The following is a 20,130-nucleotide window of genomic DNA, read 5'->3' as shown; positions in this document are numbered from 1 at the left end:
TTTTTTTTTAAATGGTACTAAAATACAGATTTTGACAGAAGTTGCAATTACACTTTGCGATTCCCCAGTTATTTTACATTAGCCTCAATCTAATTTGCAATTCTTAAGCCTTAGGAAGCCCACTGCAAATTACAGACCAGATGTTGATGAGGTTGTTATCTAGTGAGCTATAAATTGAAATAAAGCAATAGAAGCTGACATCCAAGAAATGCCCAATGAAAATTTTCCAAGCAGGAAAGCAATGAAAACTAAAATAGGAACTCGTGAAAAAAACGCTACTGTCATAGTTTGAAAGCTAATACAGTAACCCAAACAACCGGATGTGTAATCACATCATTTGTGCAAAACAAATGTTATTTTGCACTGTTTATAAACACGGGTAAAATACGATGTATTTGGGGACCTGATATTCTCACCTATACCACATACTTCCTGATAGCTGCTTGGATTTATTTCTCCCACAACTCTGACTCCAAATTCTTTATCCTCACACACTGCAGGTGTTGAGCAGATAAAAGGAACCTGCTAATTGTAGTTTCTAAGTAAGAGGGGAGGAAGAACAAGTGTGTAATGATACACCTGTTTCCTCCTGTGGATCTCAATGTGTGAAGTTTCAAGGCTGATTCTCTTTCTATCCAATTCTCCTGGCTAAAATTACCTGTTTGCAACATCATCAAGTTTCCTCTGTTCCCTCTCTATCCTGAATTTTACCAGAGAATCAATGTGTCCTTCAGTTTTAATTTGAACAGCATTTTGATAAGAACAGAGTTTTACTAGTAGCATCACAAGGGATCTGGTGTTTTTTATTTCTCTCTTCCTGAGTTCCTAATGGAACAGCAGGAGGTAAAGTCTGTGTTTAGGCCATAGAATAAGTCATAAATGCCAAAAGAGTAAACATTCGGGGGAGCACTTCCCAGAGAGTACCAAGCAGAAATCTTCAGAACAAATCAATGCACTTTAAGTAATCAATTCTACAATTCCTTCTATTCCCTATTAAAGTGTCCAAAGGCTAAAATTACTTTCAGATTCTGCAATTCACAATGCAATAAACAAATATCGATGCTCCAGTTTGTGATTTGTGAGCTTTTAAGGTAATGGAAATCAGACTGATTTGCCCTGTGCCAGAGAAAAGGCTTAGGTCTTAGTTTTCAAAATGATGAAAACTACCGTTCATTTCGCTATGGAAGATATTTTACTTGTCTTATCTAAACTGGGCTTTACGTTCAGGAATCCAGAAGAGGAACTGACACTTCCCTTTAGCACAGCTTCCCTGAAACTCTGTAAAATTAAATGTCATTCCTGGTGCAAGTCCTTGGGTACAACCCACAACTGCATCACGAGCGCCGTGGAAGATGGACAAGCAGAAGGTGGCAATAGAGCACCAGATCTAAATCCATATACACTTTATTCCCAATTAGATGCTCGCTCTCACCACAGCACACACCCTGTGTGTGAGTTGTGTACCTCCACTGAAAACCCAACACGATATAGGTGTGATTTCTCACAGCTGCATCACCCCTGGGTAAAAGCAAATGTAAAAAGTCTACTTTTCTCCCCAGGTGAGGTGATATAATTACAAGATTTCCACAAGCACTTCAGTGTGCTGCTGACGCAGCTCTCTGCATCTATCAGAAAATGACAGAAAACAGGGGGGTTGTGTAGTTTGTCAATAAAAAAGTCCTTATAAACCTATGTACCTCCTCCAGCTGAAAAACTAAATTATAAGCACTTATCTTAAAGCCAGAGTGGAAAAATGTCATAAGATATTATACAATAATATTCCCCTTCATTTCTAAAAAAAAAACATCTCTTGAGCACTGGTGGAAAGGGTATGGAAAACTTCTTATTCTTTTCAAGATTAAGAATACTTCAGTGTAACACTTCACTATTAACCAGGTAACCACAGAGAAATCTGGCTCATCTGAAGTTTGCAGTTAAAGGTTTTAACTTTCAGTCAGAAAGTGCCATTTCATACAGGTTTGTAGGGTCTTCCCAAATACACAAGGATTATCTGAAATATTCTTTTCCATTGTAAGCACGTAGGAGGGTTTGAGGAAGGCAGAGACCTCCCTCTTTCGGCCAAAGGGAGGCAAAGCAGGCACACACTGCCTTTACGAGAGATTTTAAGGCAAATAGGACTGGACTTATCCCCCACATCTCTGATGGAGACAAATAAAACAGGATAAAACAATGAGGGGGGGGTAAAATTTCACTGGTGTCTCACATGCAATACTCCCAGTGTTGACACACTTAACATGACAAGCAAAGACTGATCTTCATGCACCACAGAAAGCAGTTTTTCTCAAGTTTGACGTGGCATTAATATTATTTTGAAGCTCTGTATAGATTTTCTGGTTTCGAATCTCTTGAAATAAAGGTATTTCTTAACATGAACATAGCAGTATAACAGATTTTTTTCCTGCCCTGCCTTCCCCTGCTGGAGCTCAGCAGGCAGCAATGCCTGAGATGCTGCCCACAGCTGGACATCAGACTTCAAACCCTCCAGGGTTTGAAATGACCGCCATCTGCCCTAATAAGCCACATAAAATTAAAGCCCACAGAACCATGCTGACTAGCTATTACTTGGGTTTAAGAGCTAATGTTGCAGGTACCTAGAGCTGAAACCCAAGTAGCGTGTGTCTCTAAGTTATTTACTATCTCCCCTCGCACGTACACCACGGGTGCTCCACGTCAACCAGCATCCCTCAAGAGTGAGGTATGTGAAAGCAGCCTGGTGAAAAAGGGACAGTGGCTAAACTTTCCCCCTCAACAATGAACAGAGGAGAAATGAGAAGCAAACCATGAGGGAAAGTTTCCCTGGCTCAATGAGCAGTGCCCACGGCCGGGACTGGCAGGTCTCCGTGCCCCATCAATCGCCTGAGCTGGAAGTCGATATGCAGCAGGCAGAGGTGAGCCTTCCTCTGTGTCTGTACAGTGATTACAACTTGCTAACTAACCATTCCTGGCCTCAGCTCCAAAGGGCTGGGACTGGATCTCTCCCAGTACTGCTGGCTGGGGAGCCGGGCGAATACCGAGCTATAAATACAGCCATGGATTTGCTCGCTGCTCACCCACCACTAAAAAGGATCTCTGGAGCAAATCCCTCACTAGACACAGCATTTTCTCTTCTATCACTGCAAAAGATCGGGTTTTAAAACACCAGCAAAGTGAAGCAAATGGAAATAGTCAAGATTTCTGACATCCTAAAAAGCCTTCCAGACTTAAATACGTCATCAGAAGTTATCTAAGTGGCAAAGAGAAAAAAACTGGGATTTCAAATGATTTAACATTCCAGTGCATCATATGCAGCTTCCTCACATACCTGAGAGCAATTTTCAAAGAAAGATTTCATCAACTGACCATTTAAAAGCCGTGGTAAAATACACACAACAAGCAGCAGAGGGAAAACAAATATATATAAAAGGCAGAGTGAAGTACTCACATGTTCTGCCAAAAGAGTGAAGAAATCTCTCTCAGCAGTTATAATTTCAGGGGCTTTTAGTATAGAAATTGTCTGATAAATACCCTTCCTCCCCTGAGATTAAGGAATTTAAAAAATAAATCATGGCAAAATGATCCCCCCAGCAGCAATTAATAAAATTATTAATAGACAGTTTCTAAATGAAAGTGTCTGCTTCACTTAAATACGAATCACTTTTTATTACTGAGCAAAGAGAAGCAACTCAAGTGTAACACAGCAAACAAGCTGTTAACTACACGCTGGATATTCTTTTAAAATAATGCTAAAGGCTAAGCTACGCAACAGAGCAACCAACACTTAAAATGTCTTAATTATCAGTGTTTTTAAATAACTTTGCTTCACTGCTGTCCCAGCTACAGCTCCCTGACTGGTTCACAGATAAAGAAAATTATTTAAATGCTATTTCTTGCCCTGGCTTGGTGACAACATGACACGGCCCCCACTTGCCAGCAGGCTGGCAGGGGACCATCATTCCCATTTAACCTTCATTCCAGAACACTGGCCTTTGTCAGAGAAATGCTGCCCTTCAGTCCCATATAAATAACTTTGCTTCCCCTGGAAACTGGGATTTGGGCATGCTTTGGGCTTGGAACTGCTTCTTCCAAACTATAACTAGAGTTAGAGGGTTTGTTCTTTGGCGGCTGGAAAGTATAAAGTACATTAGACAGCACAAACTAATTAAGCTTTTTGATTTTGTTTGAAGAGATGTACGAAGGACACTTTGTTTAAAAAAAAAAATAAAAATAACTCCTAAACATTTTTTTTCTTAATTCTTTGTGTCCATACCTCTCAGTAAGTTCTAAGTGACTGACAGGTCATGAAAACAGTCACACACTCAAAAATGAGCTTAACAATCATCAACCACACACCCCCCCAAACCTTGGAAAGACATAATTTTCAAGCTGATTTTATCCAAATAACGTAACAAAAAAACATAATTGATATATATATATTTGGAGAGAGCAGCTCAGCTTAGAGAGACTATCCCAAATACTGACAGCAGGAGTTTTAAAGTAATAGTAAGTAATGGAAGAATCACTGTGGACCTTAAAGATCTGGACTCATGACCCAAATTCAATTCCTGTTATTATACAAATGCCTTTTGGAAGTATTTATTTTAAAAGCAATATTATACTGTGATGTGCTGATCTATTTAAACATCAATTCAGCTCTCTGCATTTTCATAGTTCCACCCACTTGCAATTAAAGTAGAAGTTGTTTAAAGAACAGCAAAAGATTTTCTTTAAAGTCTCTGACTAGGAACTAAACCAGAGTAACAGCTGGTTCTGCTGTGGTGCAGAGAGCAACACCTGCAGACTGTCCAGTGATTTACGTATCAGTCATGTTGTTTTTTATTACACCAAATGTAAAACCCTCCCAGTACTTGGCATCTACCTCAGGCTGACAGTCTAGGCCTATAAAAAAAAACTGTGTGTGCAGAACAGCTTATGTTAAGAAAACTCTCACCTTCTTGCTGAAAGCTTGTAGAATATTCAGGCTTCCGAGCACAGCCTTAAAAAACCTGGCTGCCATACCAAGGATAAAAGGGCTTTGTGCTATCCCCAAGACAACTAAATCCAAAACTGAACAAGTCACAAGCCTTTATAATCACAGCTTACACTGAATTTTACAGCATCTTGAAGTCCAGATGTGTTCTGGTGCTCCTGGGTGTACTGTGAGGAGGAAAATAAAGGTGGGAAACATTGCTGAGCAGCCCTAGCTCACCAGGGACCTCCCCAAAGGGACTCCATGGAATAAGGCCCAATCTCCCATTTTTGATGAATTTTTTAAGTTTCTGTATTTTAATAAAGTTACTTTAAAATCAGGAAGGTACCAAAAAAAGAGAAAAAAAAATTAATGTTCATTATCAATGTTTCAAATGAAAGACAGGAACACCACATAAAGCCAAAAATAAGAAAATCAAGTACATTAATTTCTTCTATTATGAAATCAATAGTGTCTTCACAAAACTCCTGCATCACTCAGCACACAAAATGGATGGAGCTTCCTATTTTATCTTCCCTTTTTAAACCCAGCTGTGACTACAGTTATTCATTTCCTGATGGCTTCCTTTGGAAAGCTAATATTTTATAAATAAAGCCATACTTAGGAGAGCAAGAGAACTGACAAGACAAACAGTCAAGCACTGCCAAGACACAAATGCCTCATTTGGATAAGGATTCCTGTCTTTGGTACATGGTATTCTCTTTTTCAAATGTTTTGGGTTTGCTCTTGACCATATGCCTGTATTCAAAATAATATTTCAACTGTAGCAGTAACTATTCATATTCTGTAATATGATTGCTTTCATCTTTAAACCTCGTATTTCCTCTCCCTGAACCTAAAAACACGTTCTCAACTCTAGGAGAGCAGATCTTGTGTGTCCCAGCCCAGTGGCCAGAACTGAGGTGGTGGCAGGAACTTCCCTGGGGGAAGGGGCTACCTCAGCTCAAGGAGGGACAAGTTTGTAAAAGAAAAAACCACTGAGGGTTATTAAATCACAGAGAAAATATCCAGCTCAGGAAATCCTGAGCCGAAAACAGCTGGAGGCCAGGAGATTATTTAGTGGAAGTATAAGATATGCCTGCCCTGTTCCTATTCCCCAAAAACCAGGCTGTGGATATTGTTGAGGAGAAAACAGATCCTCAGGTCTGATCTTGAAATGAAGCTTTTATGGATGACAAATATGGCTTGGATCTGAATGTCCAAACAAAGTTTATTTCACTGCAGGTTTTCAGCCAATCTGAGGAACAAGGCAGGCAAGAGATCATTAATTAATTGCATATTTATGGTTTCAAGACTATCTATAGACCAAAGTAATTTTTAAAACACCATCTAACAAACTAGAAAGAGGATTGAGAATGAAGTGTTTCATAATTTTTTGGCCACCATAGACCTCAATCTTCAGCTGGACAAACTGGTGTAGAGTTATGAGAAGACCTGGAGCAAATAGCAGCTCCCAGCTAACCTTCCTGACAGGGGGATATAAACATACCCTATCAACCTTTTTATTAACAGGAGGATCCTTTCTTCTTCCCCCTCCCCTGCAAACACCCCCTGTGTTCTGCTGAACAGTACAGGCCTTGCTTGGGAAGTCTCTGTTCTGTTTCCGATACATTTTAGGACACGTGTCCAACCTTGAATGTTATTTATAGAGGATCCTACATCAGTCTTTTGATTCTTAAAAGCAAAATTCAGGTTTTCCAGCTGCTACTCCATTTTAAATTTTGGAAGACCAGTGGATCAGTCCAGAAACCATGAACCTCTTTCCTTGAGCCGTTACTAAATGTGGATCCCAGCAGCTCCTTGCACTGCACATTGCCTCGTGCTCATCCCCAAGCAACACCTCCAGCCAGAAGGGGCAGCTGAAGGCTCTCTGCAGCTCCATCACCACTGACCCCTCAGCTTTACAGCATTCCAAAGGCCCTGCTTAGCACTTTTGATTTCAATCCACTACTTGCATTTGCTTAAAAATCTCTTACGCCACGAATTGCAAACAGACTCTTTAGAGTCTGTACCAAATTCCCATTTAAAAAATGGTTGATTACATCTAAGGAAAAGAGCTAAATGTAGCAGAAAGTGTCTACTACCTACCCTGGCAGGGTTTTATCCAAGGGCCTTGAGTTTTCAGCTCAGCTACATCAGCTGACTCCCCTCAGAGAATTTTTAAGTTCATTAACGTTTGCTAATCTCAAATCATGAATATGGACTTTGTTTTATTTAATTATTTGTATTATTTTTATTTACACCCACTCACACGTATATATACTTATACACACACGCACATACTCTGATATTTTCTTTTCATTAGGAATGTTTTGGGAGAATACTGTGTCCACAGCTTTGATACACGCAGCTTCCTCTCTATCATTTTATGACCATTTTAGTTAATATAATTACCATTACAGCAGAACGTAATTTGTTCTCATGGCCACAAATTCATGAGACAAACTGCTGTGGTGCTACAGTCTGATCAGAACAAGAGCAGGCAGCAAAGCAGCCCAACTTCCACCAGCTTCTTCAGCTGAAAGGCTCGAGTACAGAAAGGAAATCAAAACCACTTCCTCTACCTTGGGTTCCCATTTCTGCAGCCATTGCTGCCTTTCCACTGGAGACATTACAGACACGGGTGGCAGTGAAAACTACAGAGCAGTTTTACAGCTTTTTTTTTTAAATATATAGATACACGCCAGCCCTTTTCCTCCTTCTCAGAGAAATCTGGACAATGGATTTTGGGGGGAGTACACAGATAGCTTACCTTAATGAACCTGGACAGTTCATTAAAAGCTTTGCATTCCTAACCTAAGGTATATGTAGGGGGAAGATTTTGTTACCTCAGCTTGTTTACCTTTAATAGATGAAAAAAATTTGGGCATTATAATTTTTAAATTATTATTTCAGGCCATTGTAGAATAGACATGAGAAGACAATGATTTATGAAAGCAGATGCATTACCGACACGCCACTGATACTTTAGGAAGGAAAAAACCCAGGCCTATCCATTACAGCAAAAAGAGTGATGAGACTGACCTAGTTTGCCCCCGGTGGTGTCTGTGGAAAACTTTCTACCATTAACACTTGTATAAAACACAAATCTCACTTCCAATGCATTTCCCACTGACTCTTGAAATAGAGCCAATGAAACTCATCTTCAGAGAGGGAAGAGCATGCATGGAACACTCAGACCGACGCAAGATTAGTCGTACATTTTTAAGAGGCACTTAAAGATTTAGGAGTGAAAATTCTGCAGTACACAAACACACTTAGAAGTAGGCACAAACTCAAAAGGATGACATTCGACACTCCCAAATCATCAGTGGTGTTTGAAACCCTGGCAAGGATGTGTACCTTGGCCCATCTTCAACCTCTACCTGTGCCAGAAATAGCACTGCAACACAGATGAAGAAAAGGAAAAGCAACAATATTCTGCATTTACATCTTATCTGACATTATCTCAAACATTAAAACCAGGAGAATATCTTTAAAAGCAGCTCAGCAAAGCGGCCATGTTTTCATCTCTTCTGGCACAATAAAGAAACTGCAAAAGCTGCATTAAATGAAGTGTGTTTTCTAAACAAATGTTTATAAACAGAATGTAAGAAATTTGTCTGGCTGATAAAAACTACCCATTCTCTCACTGGAAAAACAATGTCCTTTTGTCTGCCATGCTTGTGGTAAAAGAAAACAAATAAGATTTTGGCAGAAATGCTAATATAGACTAAAAAAATTTGGCAGCCAACCTGTTGCTCTTAGCAGTCAATGCTTCACATGTCAGGTTTTACTTTTTGTCTGGAAAACAAGCTGTGGAAAAGCTCAGGCCTATGTGAGACACTTCTTCAGGATTCAGACTTTGGGCTCTTTTTTAAACAAATCAAAGTCACCTTGGGAGATTTTAGCCTATTTGTGGCTTCTTCCTTCTATTCTTATGCCCAGTGAAAAGGAAAAGGAAAGAATCCACATCAGAACAGAACAAGCCACTAAAGGGCCACACACAATCTGCTTCTTAAACCGTGACTGCTTCAAGCAAGAGCTGCTTTCCACACTCATTTCCTTCCCAGCCACCAAAGTGGAAGCAGTTTTCAAGCATGGCTACACAATCTCTTAGAGCAGCGAATTCTGAGTCACCGTGCGGCATTCAGCCCTTGGCCAGCACATCCCATCTCCCACTCCTTCTGGTGGCAGTCTAGCTACAGACTAGTGCTGGACACTGGAATTATCTTCCCTGCCTTTACGGCCCATTAGCTTCAATTTCTGGTGCAGCAGAGTCGGTTCTTAGTTGGACTTAGCTCAGCTGCTAATTGTCCCAGCATCTGAACGCACTCCATGTGAAAATCAATAGCAAACCTGAAACACTTTTAAGTCTGCACAGACACTCTGGAATTTTTCCCATTTTGTACTCACAGACCTCAAGGAGTCAATGAAAACAACCATGACTTCTCCATGTTCATTTTGGTTACCGTAAAAATAAAGCTTTTCCTTGTAGTTTCCTTGCTTTTCTTTTTGTAGTACAGGGGATATCATGGTGGATTAAATTCATCATGAAGAAAACGAGCACCTTACAAAGAAATACACAGAGGCAAAAAGCACTGCAAATGTACCACACACCATTCCACTCTTGTTTTGAAGGAACAGCCTAAAGTCAAAGGCTAATTTATTCATTATGCCCATTTAAATTTTCATGTCCCCTTAAGGCTGCCAACAAAAACACCAGTTAATGTGAAACGCAATCCTGCTTTTTATTCCAGATGTAGATATCTGTTCTTTAGAAAATCCAAACAGGCTGACAAGAGCCACAACTTAGAATGATGATACATCTAGAGAGAATTTCAGGATATGTTTGTGCATACAAGCATTTCTGACACTGCTCTCAAAGATGCAGTTTCACTTTTAATGTGCACAAAAAAATCCTGAAGTGCTGCTTCCATTTTTTTTAAAGCAGCAAAATATTATCAATGTGCAGACATCAGAGCCTTCTGACAGTTCTAAAACTTGCATTGCTCACCAAAAAAAAAAAAAAAAAATCTTAATACAAGCACACACATCCTCCACTTACAGCCTTTTTCATTACTATGACAATGAAGTCACCTAAAGAAAAATGCCACTACCAGAGTGTGGGACACAGGCAAACAGCCAAGAACTCAGAATCAGCTTGGGTTAAACAACAATTCGGGCTCAGGATTATCTGGTAAGTAGACCAAGTGTTTGAGCTCTGGAAAAACAAGTTTCCTTTCTTTGGACAACTTCTTTACCTACATGTCACCACTACTTGATGATGATGATTACAAGTCCTTACAAAAATAAAATCACTTTTTAAATTATTACTGGCATCAATATGCACAGTACATTGGCAAGCTACAGAATTCATCAGATGTTTAAAAAACCAAAAGAGCATAGCAAGCACACAATCTAAATCATAAGATGCAATAAATATCTCCCAGTTACCAGATATCCCAGATCTTGTCAGTCAGTTACTACTCACAGAGTTTTTTGGTTCTCCAGTACTAAAAAGACCTGGGAATGATGTTAAGAGACCCCTGGCAAGACCTCTTGTGAAGTTGGATGTTGAACCCTCCCCACCAGTCACCTCAATTTTTCAAGGAAAAATTACTTCTTCCCTCAGCATTTTATCAGGTGCTGTGCAATTGCCCCAGATCAAGATCACCAGTAAGAAAAAATGTGGCTGTTTACAGCCAAGCCAGAGACAAGAAAGGAAAGAATGGATGGCGCCTGTCCTGCTGCCCAGCTCCATGGAAAGCTGGAGAGACCAGGCGCCAAAAATGCTTAAGTGTCTTTCATCAAAAGCTTGAAGAATAAAAGACATAGCAGCATTTCCCTGCTGCTTAGCACAACACTGGCCACCTTGTTACCCACCTAAGGCAAATAAACACATTTACATTTAGGGTATAAAAATAGATACCCACAAAGAGGTTTGATTACCAAGTCCTTAGTACATTGGAAAAAAGAGAACACCTACCTCTGGAAAAATCCATGTGAATGCAGTCCATGTTTCCACTGGTACCTCCATGATCATGCAGGCTAGAAATGGTGATGTTAAAAGGAAAGGCAAAATTCCCAGAGAACCAGAAAGCTTAGAGGATTTTGACCTACCTTTGTGAATCCCTGCTGGTTGGCATTTATCTGAATTAACTGACAACATGACACAGAGATGGTGAAGTCCTTTATTGACAGCTCAGACTCGCACACACGGCTCAACAGACAAAAACGTAAGGTACCAACGAAAAACAGAAATAAAAAAGTGAATCTATACTTCAAGAATCAATATTGCTCAAGATGGTGATGCTGTAGCTCACAGAGCAATGTCTATTTTACCAAGACGACCTCTGAAAACTTACCAAGGCATAATATTATTATTCCCATAAAAAAATAAAGGAATTTTGTATTCCTCAGCAGCAGAGTCTCCACTGGCTTCTGATAGAAGGTGCATAATTACAGCAAAGGAATAACAACCCACTACTGATGATCATTAAGACAGACAGGACACGACATGTTTCCAAGAGAAAGCTTCTAGTTATGTTTCAGAGACCTGATAAGATGTCAAATGCAATAAACTAAATTGCCCGAGACAAATAACTCTAATTTCATCTTTTGATACCATTATATCTGCTTCCCCATGATGCATCCTAGTGCAGCCCATGGGACATAAATTCACCCAGGACCAACTTGAATTCATTTTACACTTAGCAAATACATGAGGCATTCAGTAAGCATTGCACCAGATCTAATATTGTTGCTTGCTATATTAAAGTAGTGCACAAGTAATTAATGCTGATTTTATATAAATGTTTATCAGTTTCAAGTAACCAGGGGTTATTGGTGCTCAGAGCTCCATGTGCAGAAAGCAATGACTGTACTGCACTGCAGGTTTCTCCTTCATTCCCAAATTTCTGCAAGTATTCCCTCCTTTTCATAACTGAAGTTTTTTTTAAATGTCTAGCTCCTCAAATTAAAAAAAAAAAAAATTCTAGAGTGGCCATAAGCGGCAGCATTTTGTTTTAACGTTAGCCAAGAACTTTCTCTTTTCAAAGGCTAAAATGATGCTGTGGAGTTCTCTGGGGAATAGAAAAGACCTTTTAGTTCCCACAAAGACACTTATTCACTGATAGAAAGCAGAACTTGTACACATGGATATGTTTGTGCTTCTGTTCACAAAGACCTGTGAGACAGTAAAACTGCAGCAAGCTCCAGGAAAGAAACAAATTGGTTTGTTTTCTTGCTTGATTACAACACGTTTATACCCCATCTTTCAAAATACCTCTTACTTAAAATGCAAATCCAAATAATTAAGTGCAACCAAGGTTTCAGGTGGACAGATTTGCTCTTTAACTGAAATATTCCCAAACTCAGTTTACTAGATCAGTTTCAGGTGAGTCTTTGTTTCTCTACAACATTTCTTTGTCAGCAAAATCCCAGTGCAGACAAAGGAAAAGCAGGAGAAACAGCAGAGAAAGCAAAAGTGGTTACATGCAGCCCATAATGGAAAGTCTGTAAAAGGGAAAACCAGATTTTTTCAGCCAAAAATCTAGTCAGAGAACACTTAATTTTTGTGTCCAATACAGTCTGGGATTTTAAACTCAAAACTGATGGAAGAAGAACAGATAACAATCCATTAGATTCCATAATTTTGTCACAAGTAGGAAATTCAGGGATAAAATCTCAGTTCTCCATCAGTGAAATCAGAACTTGCATCAGATCATTATACCCCCAGACATTTCCTAATCAATAGGTCTATCTTCCTCTTCACACCCTTAATCAAAAAGATGAAGAAGTAAAACTTCCACTCTAATGGAAATAACTAGGAAACAGTGACATTTTTCTAAGCCAGAATCCTCTTCCTTGAACCAGCCTTCGTGAGGATCCTTCCAAACAGCTTGGCATTACCATCCCTAATTGGTATTAACAGGAATTGCTCTCTGTAACCATTGCTCTCCCATCAACCCACACTGTCCTGAGGGATTTCACAGACAGCAAAATGACAACAAACATTCTACAAAATGATAATCGATTATCAGTGATGTGAAAAAGTCATCAGTAGGAGAGCTACTGCAAATGAAACATAGCTGGGTTTTCTTTGATGCTTCTGTGTGGGTGTCAGCAGCAGAAGCTCCAGCATTTTGTTCACAGCATATTTACAGACATAATTTCCCAATGCAAGATAAGGCCTCACATACCTCCAGATCCATCTGGCTGCCAAGGAAGGAGCTGTTTAGGGATCAAATCTGGGTTTAGCTTCCTCAGAGTTACTTAGTGGTATCATGTCTTAGAAATCAGATGCAATGCATCTATCACTTTATAATCAGCATGTAAAACAGACTTTCCAAAGATCAAAAAAGAGATTTCAAGAATGATACTTAAATATTTCATTCATCATCACCATTATATTATTACTATTATTATGACTTCTTTTATAGCAAGTAAAATAATTTTAGTCAAGTAGCTAGAACCAGGTTCTTTAATTTCTCTGCCAAGACAATCTCAATAGAGGGGAAAAAAAAAAGGGAGGAAAATCCTCATTAAATATGTACTCAAATTAATTATTTGCACATTTCTTATTGAATCTAAATCGAAATACCTTTTGCAACATGCTGGCCATTTAAATGTCAATTCTTCATGTCCCCTGCAGTTACTTACCTAAAAAAAGAAAAACAGAAAAACACATTAATTTTCCATGTTCTCAAATGTATCATGAATACATACCTTGCTCTCCATGGCTCCCCAGTAAGTTTTCAGTGGTTATAAGTTAGGTAAGACAATTAGGATAATGGGTTTTGGTTGTTACATTAGTCTAGATGACATGTTCCCACTTTGCCTCAGCAAAGCATTCAGAAATTGAATTTAAGATCTTTTTTTCTTATTATTGCTTTTTTCCTCCATAGTACATGATTTCTAAATAAAAGCTACTTGATATCCTCAACTTGATTTTCATAGTCTGGAAAAAGTCATTATTGCAGTCACAGTAATGGAAATATAAAACATTCAGCAGAAGAACCCCAATGTGGTCTTCAGTACAAACATTTGTGCAACTTCTTAACAGCCACTAGCAAAACATATTTTGGGCAGAGAGAGCACAAGACAGCACACCCTCAACACTGCCATGCCTGAAATCATAACAGAACTGCATCTTGTAGTTAGGAACAGCAAGGGAAGCATGTGCACAACAGGCTCATCATTCTCCTCCACAGAAACATGGGATTTTACACCTTTACACACTGCATCTGATTTCTGTAAAATCTTTCCAAACCTGAAAAACAGGCAGGTGTGAGTTCAAAACCTGCTAGAGGTTCTGTCCCCTCCTTCTCACCCCCAAGCTCTTGTCTTGAGCAGTCAGATGGAAAAACCTCTGGCTCAGCCTGGCAGCAGCCCACAGCTAGCCAGCAGGACCACGCAGGCTCGAGAATCCAGGCTCAAATCCAGGTGATAGTACTGCCCTTCCCCGTAACCCACGCAGGAGGCTGGGCTACAACCACACGTGTCAGGATCTGCCAATCTCAAGTGAATCTCAGCTCCTGTTTCTCCCACCCACACGTCATCCAGCACTCTTCTGTGACTGAACTGCATTTATCATTATTGCCTTTCTATACTCAAGATAATGTTAACAGTTCACAATACATCCTATAAATGGTAAGACAGATTTAAATGGTCCTTAACTACCAAAACTATATCCTAAAAGAGAAGAAAACCATTTTGTATTTCATCCATACCACCACTTTTGCCACGTGCCAGTTTTTTAGATGTTTTCTTAACCAACGCAAGTTGAAAACTGTAAAAAACACAGGTGAAACCCTTAACAACTAAATACCTTTCATATTCCATAAAGAGCTTGTCTGAATTTCTTTAAACTCATTATTTTTCAGCATTAAGCTTGCCCAAGATTTCTGACAAATTTCAGATGGAAATATCACTTTTTCCCGTAATGTGCTCACACTGAACAGAGCGTACAGGCTCAACATTCACTCTGCCTGCACGCAACTAACTTTATTTTAGACTGAATTTTAAATCCCTGCCAAATTCAGACATCTCCTGCACAAGTTCTTCTGCTTCCACCTCCTGTCAGCCTCCTCTCTGATGCCTCCAAATTAACCCTTTTTTGTTTTTAACCTGGCAGATCTCTCATTATCCTCCTCTTTCAAAGCAGCACATTTTGGTCCTCTGGTCCCCATGCGTACACATGTTCTGCCTTTGAGGGCAGTGTAAGTGCCAGCTACAGCTCAGACCTCTCCAGGATATGAGCCCATTTCAGAATACATAACACTGCTCTGCTTTAGCTACAGGAGGTACTGAGCTGGGTTTAACATATACTACTATAGGTTTTTGTCCTTAAAAACTCAAAGTTATAATTGCCATCTGACTAGAATTATCTGATGAATCATGCTAGCTGTCAGGTTTGGTTCATTTTCCTCCCTTTTAAGGAGAAGCATAATTTTCAAGGTTAAAGAGAAAATAAATTGATTCTGTTGATCACAGGCACTCCCAGGGCTAAGCTCCCTACAGTAGTTTGTAATGATTACCCACATACCCATTCCACAGGAAATTCTGAATTATAATCAAAACTTGATGGACTTCTCTTCAGTGCCTGCTTTAGAATTTAAGAAGTTGGGAGGGTTCCCCACAACAAGTACATATTAAACTTCAAGTGCTACAATTAGAGCTTATTTCTGAGGAAATATACCTTTGTGCTTTGCCATCTGCAGTGTTAAACTGATCCATTCACCTGGGGCTTCAACCAGAAAAGCCAAAATTAAGACAAGCACCCCTTGGTGCTCTTTAAGATCAACCAGCAGGAGCGCACATCCTTCTGTCCTTTGCCAATCTAGATGGGGTCACAGCCTTCCACTCAAATGATGTCTACATTTCTCCTTTATCAGCAGAAACAATGACCAGACAGACTTCAAATGAGGTGACTCACTGGCAGATAACAAATCCCATTCCATTTCTTCCACACAACAGCCTTCATTTTGCACCGTTTGCAACCCAAGGCATCTCAGGCTGTACTGAGTCAGGAACCCTGAAGTAAAACCTGTCCAGACTTCATTTGGCATCCCAAACAATTCCTTTCAGAAACACCCAGTAGCAGGTACCGTACCACCGCCTTTATCCATGCCTCACCTCCCCTCCAGTTTTAGAAGGGGACAAAGATGCAATATAGTTACTGTCAATCAGGGAGCAAATCTGTCTAACATTTAAACATCAAGCTTCCTGTGAAATAGGATTAGCACTAATGGATGAAGCTGTCTCCTGTCTGCCTAACAAAAGAAATGATCCTGCAAACTCTGACCAGAATTGTATTAACTACCAATTACAGACATAAATATAGCTATGAGACTGAAATCATATTTTTTTCCTGCTGCTGCAGAGGACTTGAAATGAAAATAGTTCCATCCGAATCAATATACAGCCATCTGCTCTGCAAAACGCTGACAAATCTCCTTCCTTCGGGATCTGTGTCCCCCAAATTAGATGAAGAAGTTGCCTTACCTTCGCAATCCTCATTCCAAGAGTCAGCAGAGGCTGGTAAAGTTCTGCTGTCTTACACTGATGCCTGATAAGTGCTTTGGCTCATCCTACATCCACCAAATAACTGTGTTCTTTGATTTCCATGCCAGGTGCTTGCATCTGCTTAGAGCGCCTCATGCGAGAAGCCGACACTGCGGTGTGCTTTTTAAAAGTCACTTCAAAAAAGCCATTAACACAGAGCAAGCTGAAAGCCAAAACAACAGCCTACAAGAAGACAGAGTACTTTTATTTAGAGACTGAATGGATGGTCCCTGGTGGAATTGTATGGAGGACTCTTCTTTTAGGCATCATATGCATAGGGGTAGAAGCACATGAGCTGACAGAACCTTTGCTTCATATTTCCAAAGAAAGCCATAGCCAGGGAGATTCATGCAGCTCAGTTTTCAGAGCATTTGCAGTGGTTCAAATCCACACCTGGTTACCACTTCTAACATAAAAAGTAAAATATTAAACCCTACAGAGCAGTTAACATGGAATATAAATCTCAATTTGTATCCTGGGACCATTATACATTGCCTAAAATGTTAAACAAAATTAATGTCTTTTTCTGCTCAAGCACTTTGAAACCAGCTGCCCCTGCATCCTCCTCCTCAGGAGCTCCACAGTGAGCTTCTGATCTTGTGCAGCAAATGGTCTGGGCATGCTGGCCGTGCACCGATTCCCTGGGGTCAAGGAGAAGGGAACAAAGCTGCCTTTGTGCACGTTCCTTGGACGGCAGCGAGAGCTCGGTCACAGATGCAGTACCAGCAGGGACAATCGCAGTGTGCCCAACCATGAAAACACTGACAGCACTGACCCCTCCACTGTCACAGGCTTTCTAAGTCCAAAGCTCATCTCAAGACTATCTGTTGAAAAAATCCTCCCAAAAATTGCTCATGTCTAACTAGAGCTTTATAATTTCAGAGCCCCCTTCTGCAAACTCTTTGAAGCCATCAGTGCTATTTGTAAGACTAGAAACTCTGTCAAAACAGGAATTTATTCTCTCTTCCTCCTAAGCCTAAGGACCACTAAAGGGATTTTAATAGATTTTGAATCCACTGTGAATCCATTTAAATCCACTGTGCTCTTGCAGGTGTTTTATGTTATCAGCAAATTCATGGTCCTGCAAATCCCAGTTAAATCTTGAGGGTGGGGTGGCAACTCAAGATACCTTTTTATACATAGACACACTACCTACATAAAGTTATTGCAGTATTTTGCATTTGGCTTCATTTACCGTCATGACAGCAATCTTCTTAAAAGCACTAAAGTTCAAGACTAATATTTGAATCCAAGCTACCGCTGAAGTCAATCTAGGTGTTAGTGGCAAAGTAATCTATTTAATTCTTTAGGGAGAGATAGCTAATAAGTAATGGAAATTCAGCCAAAGGAACATCTCCACAAAGCTACCCAGCCACAGAAGGTGGGGCAGTAAAAAAGTGTAGTACTGAAATACTACAGTTTTTCTGCCTTCCTACCCTGCTGCAGTCCTGATCCCACCTGCCGTGCCGGCTTCCAGGCTGAGGGTGAAGCAGCAGCTGACTCGAGGCCAGCTGCAGCACCAAAGCTGTCAGGTGAGAACACAAATCCCACACAGAGAGGATTCAGCAACAGGTAGTGCAACACAGTTTTTCTCTGCTCCATAATACAGAGCGCAGAATTTGGCCTGTGATATCGAACTAGAGAGAAAGGTGAGACAAAGGACTGAGGAAACAATCGATCGATTTGACATTCCTCACCTCCCTGAGTAGATTTAGAGACTGCAGATACTCATTAATGACCAGTAATTAGATAATTGTCCTCCATAAATGTACACTGCTGCTTCCACTGAGAGCATTTGAAACAACTCCTTACAGGAATGACTGCTAATTCAATCCCCAGTTATTGATAAAGTAGTTGATAGCACTTATGAATTTTGACACATTTTCTGAGACACCTCAGAACTTCCTTGCTCCGCAACCCAAGAAGACCTTGCTGTCTCTCTCTCTCCCAGGACAGGTGTCCTCTGGTGACAGCACTCCCAGTATCACAAGGGACTGTGAGCCCCAGGGTGACAGCACGGCATACTGTGACATTCACCGGGTGCCAAGCTGCTTGGGACGTCAATAGATGCTTTGGAAACGAAGCTGAAGGACGCACGGCTGGAGCCCCAACTTGCAAGATGAAATTATCTCAGCAGTCATAGCTCCTTGGCGGCCTTCCTATTTTTCACGCTACGTGTTCAAGAGGCTTTAGCTAAGACTTTTACTTAATTAAAATTAAGATGCTGATCTCATTTTTATAAAAGAAAGCAGACTGTAAATGTGGCTTGGGAAAAAAAAAATTTGTCTTCATTACTGGGTGTCGCCAGACTTGCAAGTTCTTGCCTGCCCTATTTTGGGGGAGCAGGGCGGGATGGCATCTCACAAAGCAAAGGGGGTGATAGCAGAAACGCCTATTTTATTTCAGTTACATGATTCCCCCAAAACTGGTAGTCTAACAATTCCTGAACAGCTGTAACACAAAATTAACTGAATGGAAAGTCACAAATCTGAGAGGGGATGCCAGCTGTTAAGATGTCCTTACTATATTAAGGACCAAAGAGGACTTGTAGTGCCCTTTAGCTGACAGGCCTAAGCATTTCATTCCTCTCACCAGTTACTGAGCCATTAGCACATTATAAAAATACATCCCTGAGGATGGCTCCACACAACAGTTTGAGGATTAAGCCACTTACAGCCTTTAGATGAACGTTTCCCTGCTCAGTATGGAAAGCCTAATGAAGGAGAGTTCTGGGTCTGGGGAGGTGTAAAGGGTGAGTGCCACGGTGCAGAAGCCCCGATAACAATTATCACTGTTTTGGCCTTGCAGAAGAAGCAGTGACCACTTCCCATCAGCCAAGCTGCCATATTCCAAGGTACAGCACTCCGCCTCGCTCCAGGCTCCGCGCTCCACCAACTCCTCTGGCATCATCAGGTTCCCCCATGCTTTCAGCAGCACTTACTGCATCAGCTTGCACATTATCCCTGTGGGTCAGCACTGGCTCACAGCCAGCCTGCACAAGGGAAGCAGTGGGCAGGGCTGCCTGGAAATGGCAAGGCAGACATGCCCACAGTGGTCAGCACTGCAATCCCAGGCCTAGACCTGGAAACAAACTCAGACTGCTGGCCCCAATTCAAAGACGGGTGCTGCTCCCCTATCACCTTTCAGACATGAAACGTCTGAATCGGGAATGCAATGGAAAACACACAGAGAATCTATTTTCTGCTTGACTTGGTTTTAAAACAGAGGCTTCTATTAGCAGTTAGACTTTTTACTTGTATTTAATTAAAAACTGATTCAGTGACTAAGAGAAGAACAGCCCCAAAAGGAAATGCCAGCGTGCACTGCACCAGGCACTAGGCATTTCTCCATGAAGCATAAAATGCCCATTGGGTTTGGGATTAAGCATAAATTAGGCATAGTTTTGAGGCTGACCTATAATATTTCAGATTAAAGAGTCCAAAACAAGCTTAAATTCAAAAGTCACATACTCCTACAAGGTAATTTAAAAAAAAACAAGGAGCCAGTATATTATGCTCCTTTCTTCATCTATTCAAAGAAAACAAGGAATAAAATTTTTAAAACATACACTCAGAAATAACCCAATTTCTCCCAAA

At 40.5% G+C, this 20,130-nt stretch overlaps 1 protein-coding gene across 3 annotated transcripts in view; it reads right to left on the bottom strand.

Moving 5' to 3' along the window:
* Positions 1-20,130, bottom strand: part of ANK2 (ankyrin 2) — a 274,114-nt gene that overhangs the window by 217,445 nt on the left and 36,539 nt on the right. The window contains exon 2 of one of the 3 annotated variants that reach the window (XM_088055999.1): positions 13,572-13,630. The exons of the other annotated variants lie outside the window; for them this stretch is intronic. Coding sequence (XP_087912125.1) covers positions 13,572-13,592 — 21 coding nt within the window. The 5' untranslated portion in view covers positions 13,593-13,630. The remainder of the gene's footprint in view (positions 1-13,571; positions 13,631-20,130) is intronic. 3 annotated transcript variants of the gene reach the window in all.

This window comes from Pseudopodoces humilis, chromosome 6 (genome assembly GCF_049639895.1).
Source record: "Pseudopodoces humilis isolate 2021_Gansu_Grassland_sample_001 chromosome 6, ASM4963989v1, whole genome shotgun sequence".
NCBI classification, from domain to species: Eukaryota; Metazoa; Chordata; class Aves; order Passeriformes; family Paridae; genus Pseudopodoces; species Pseudopodoces humilis.
This window is presented reverse-complemented; position numbering and strand designations above follow the sequence as displayed.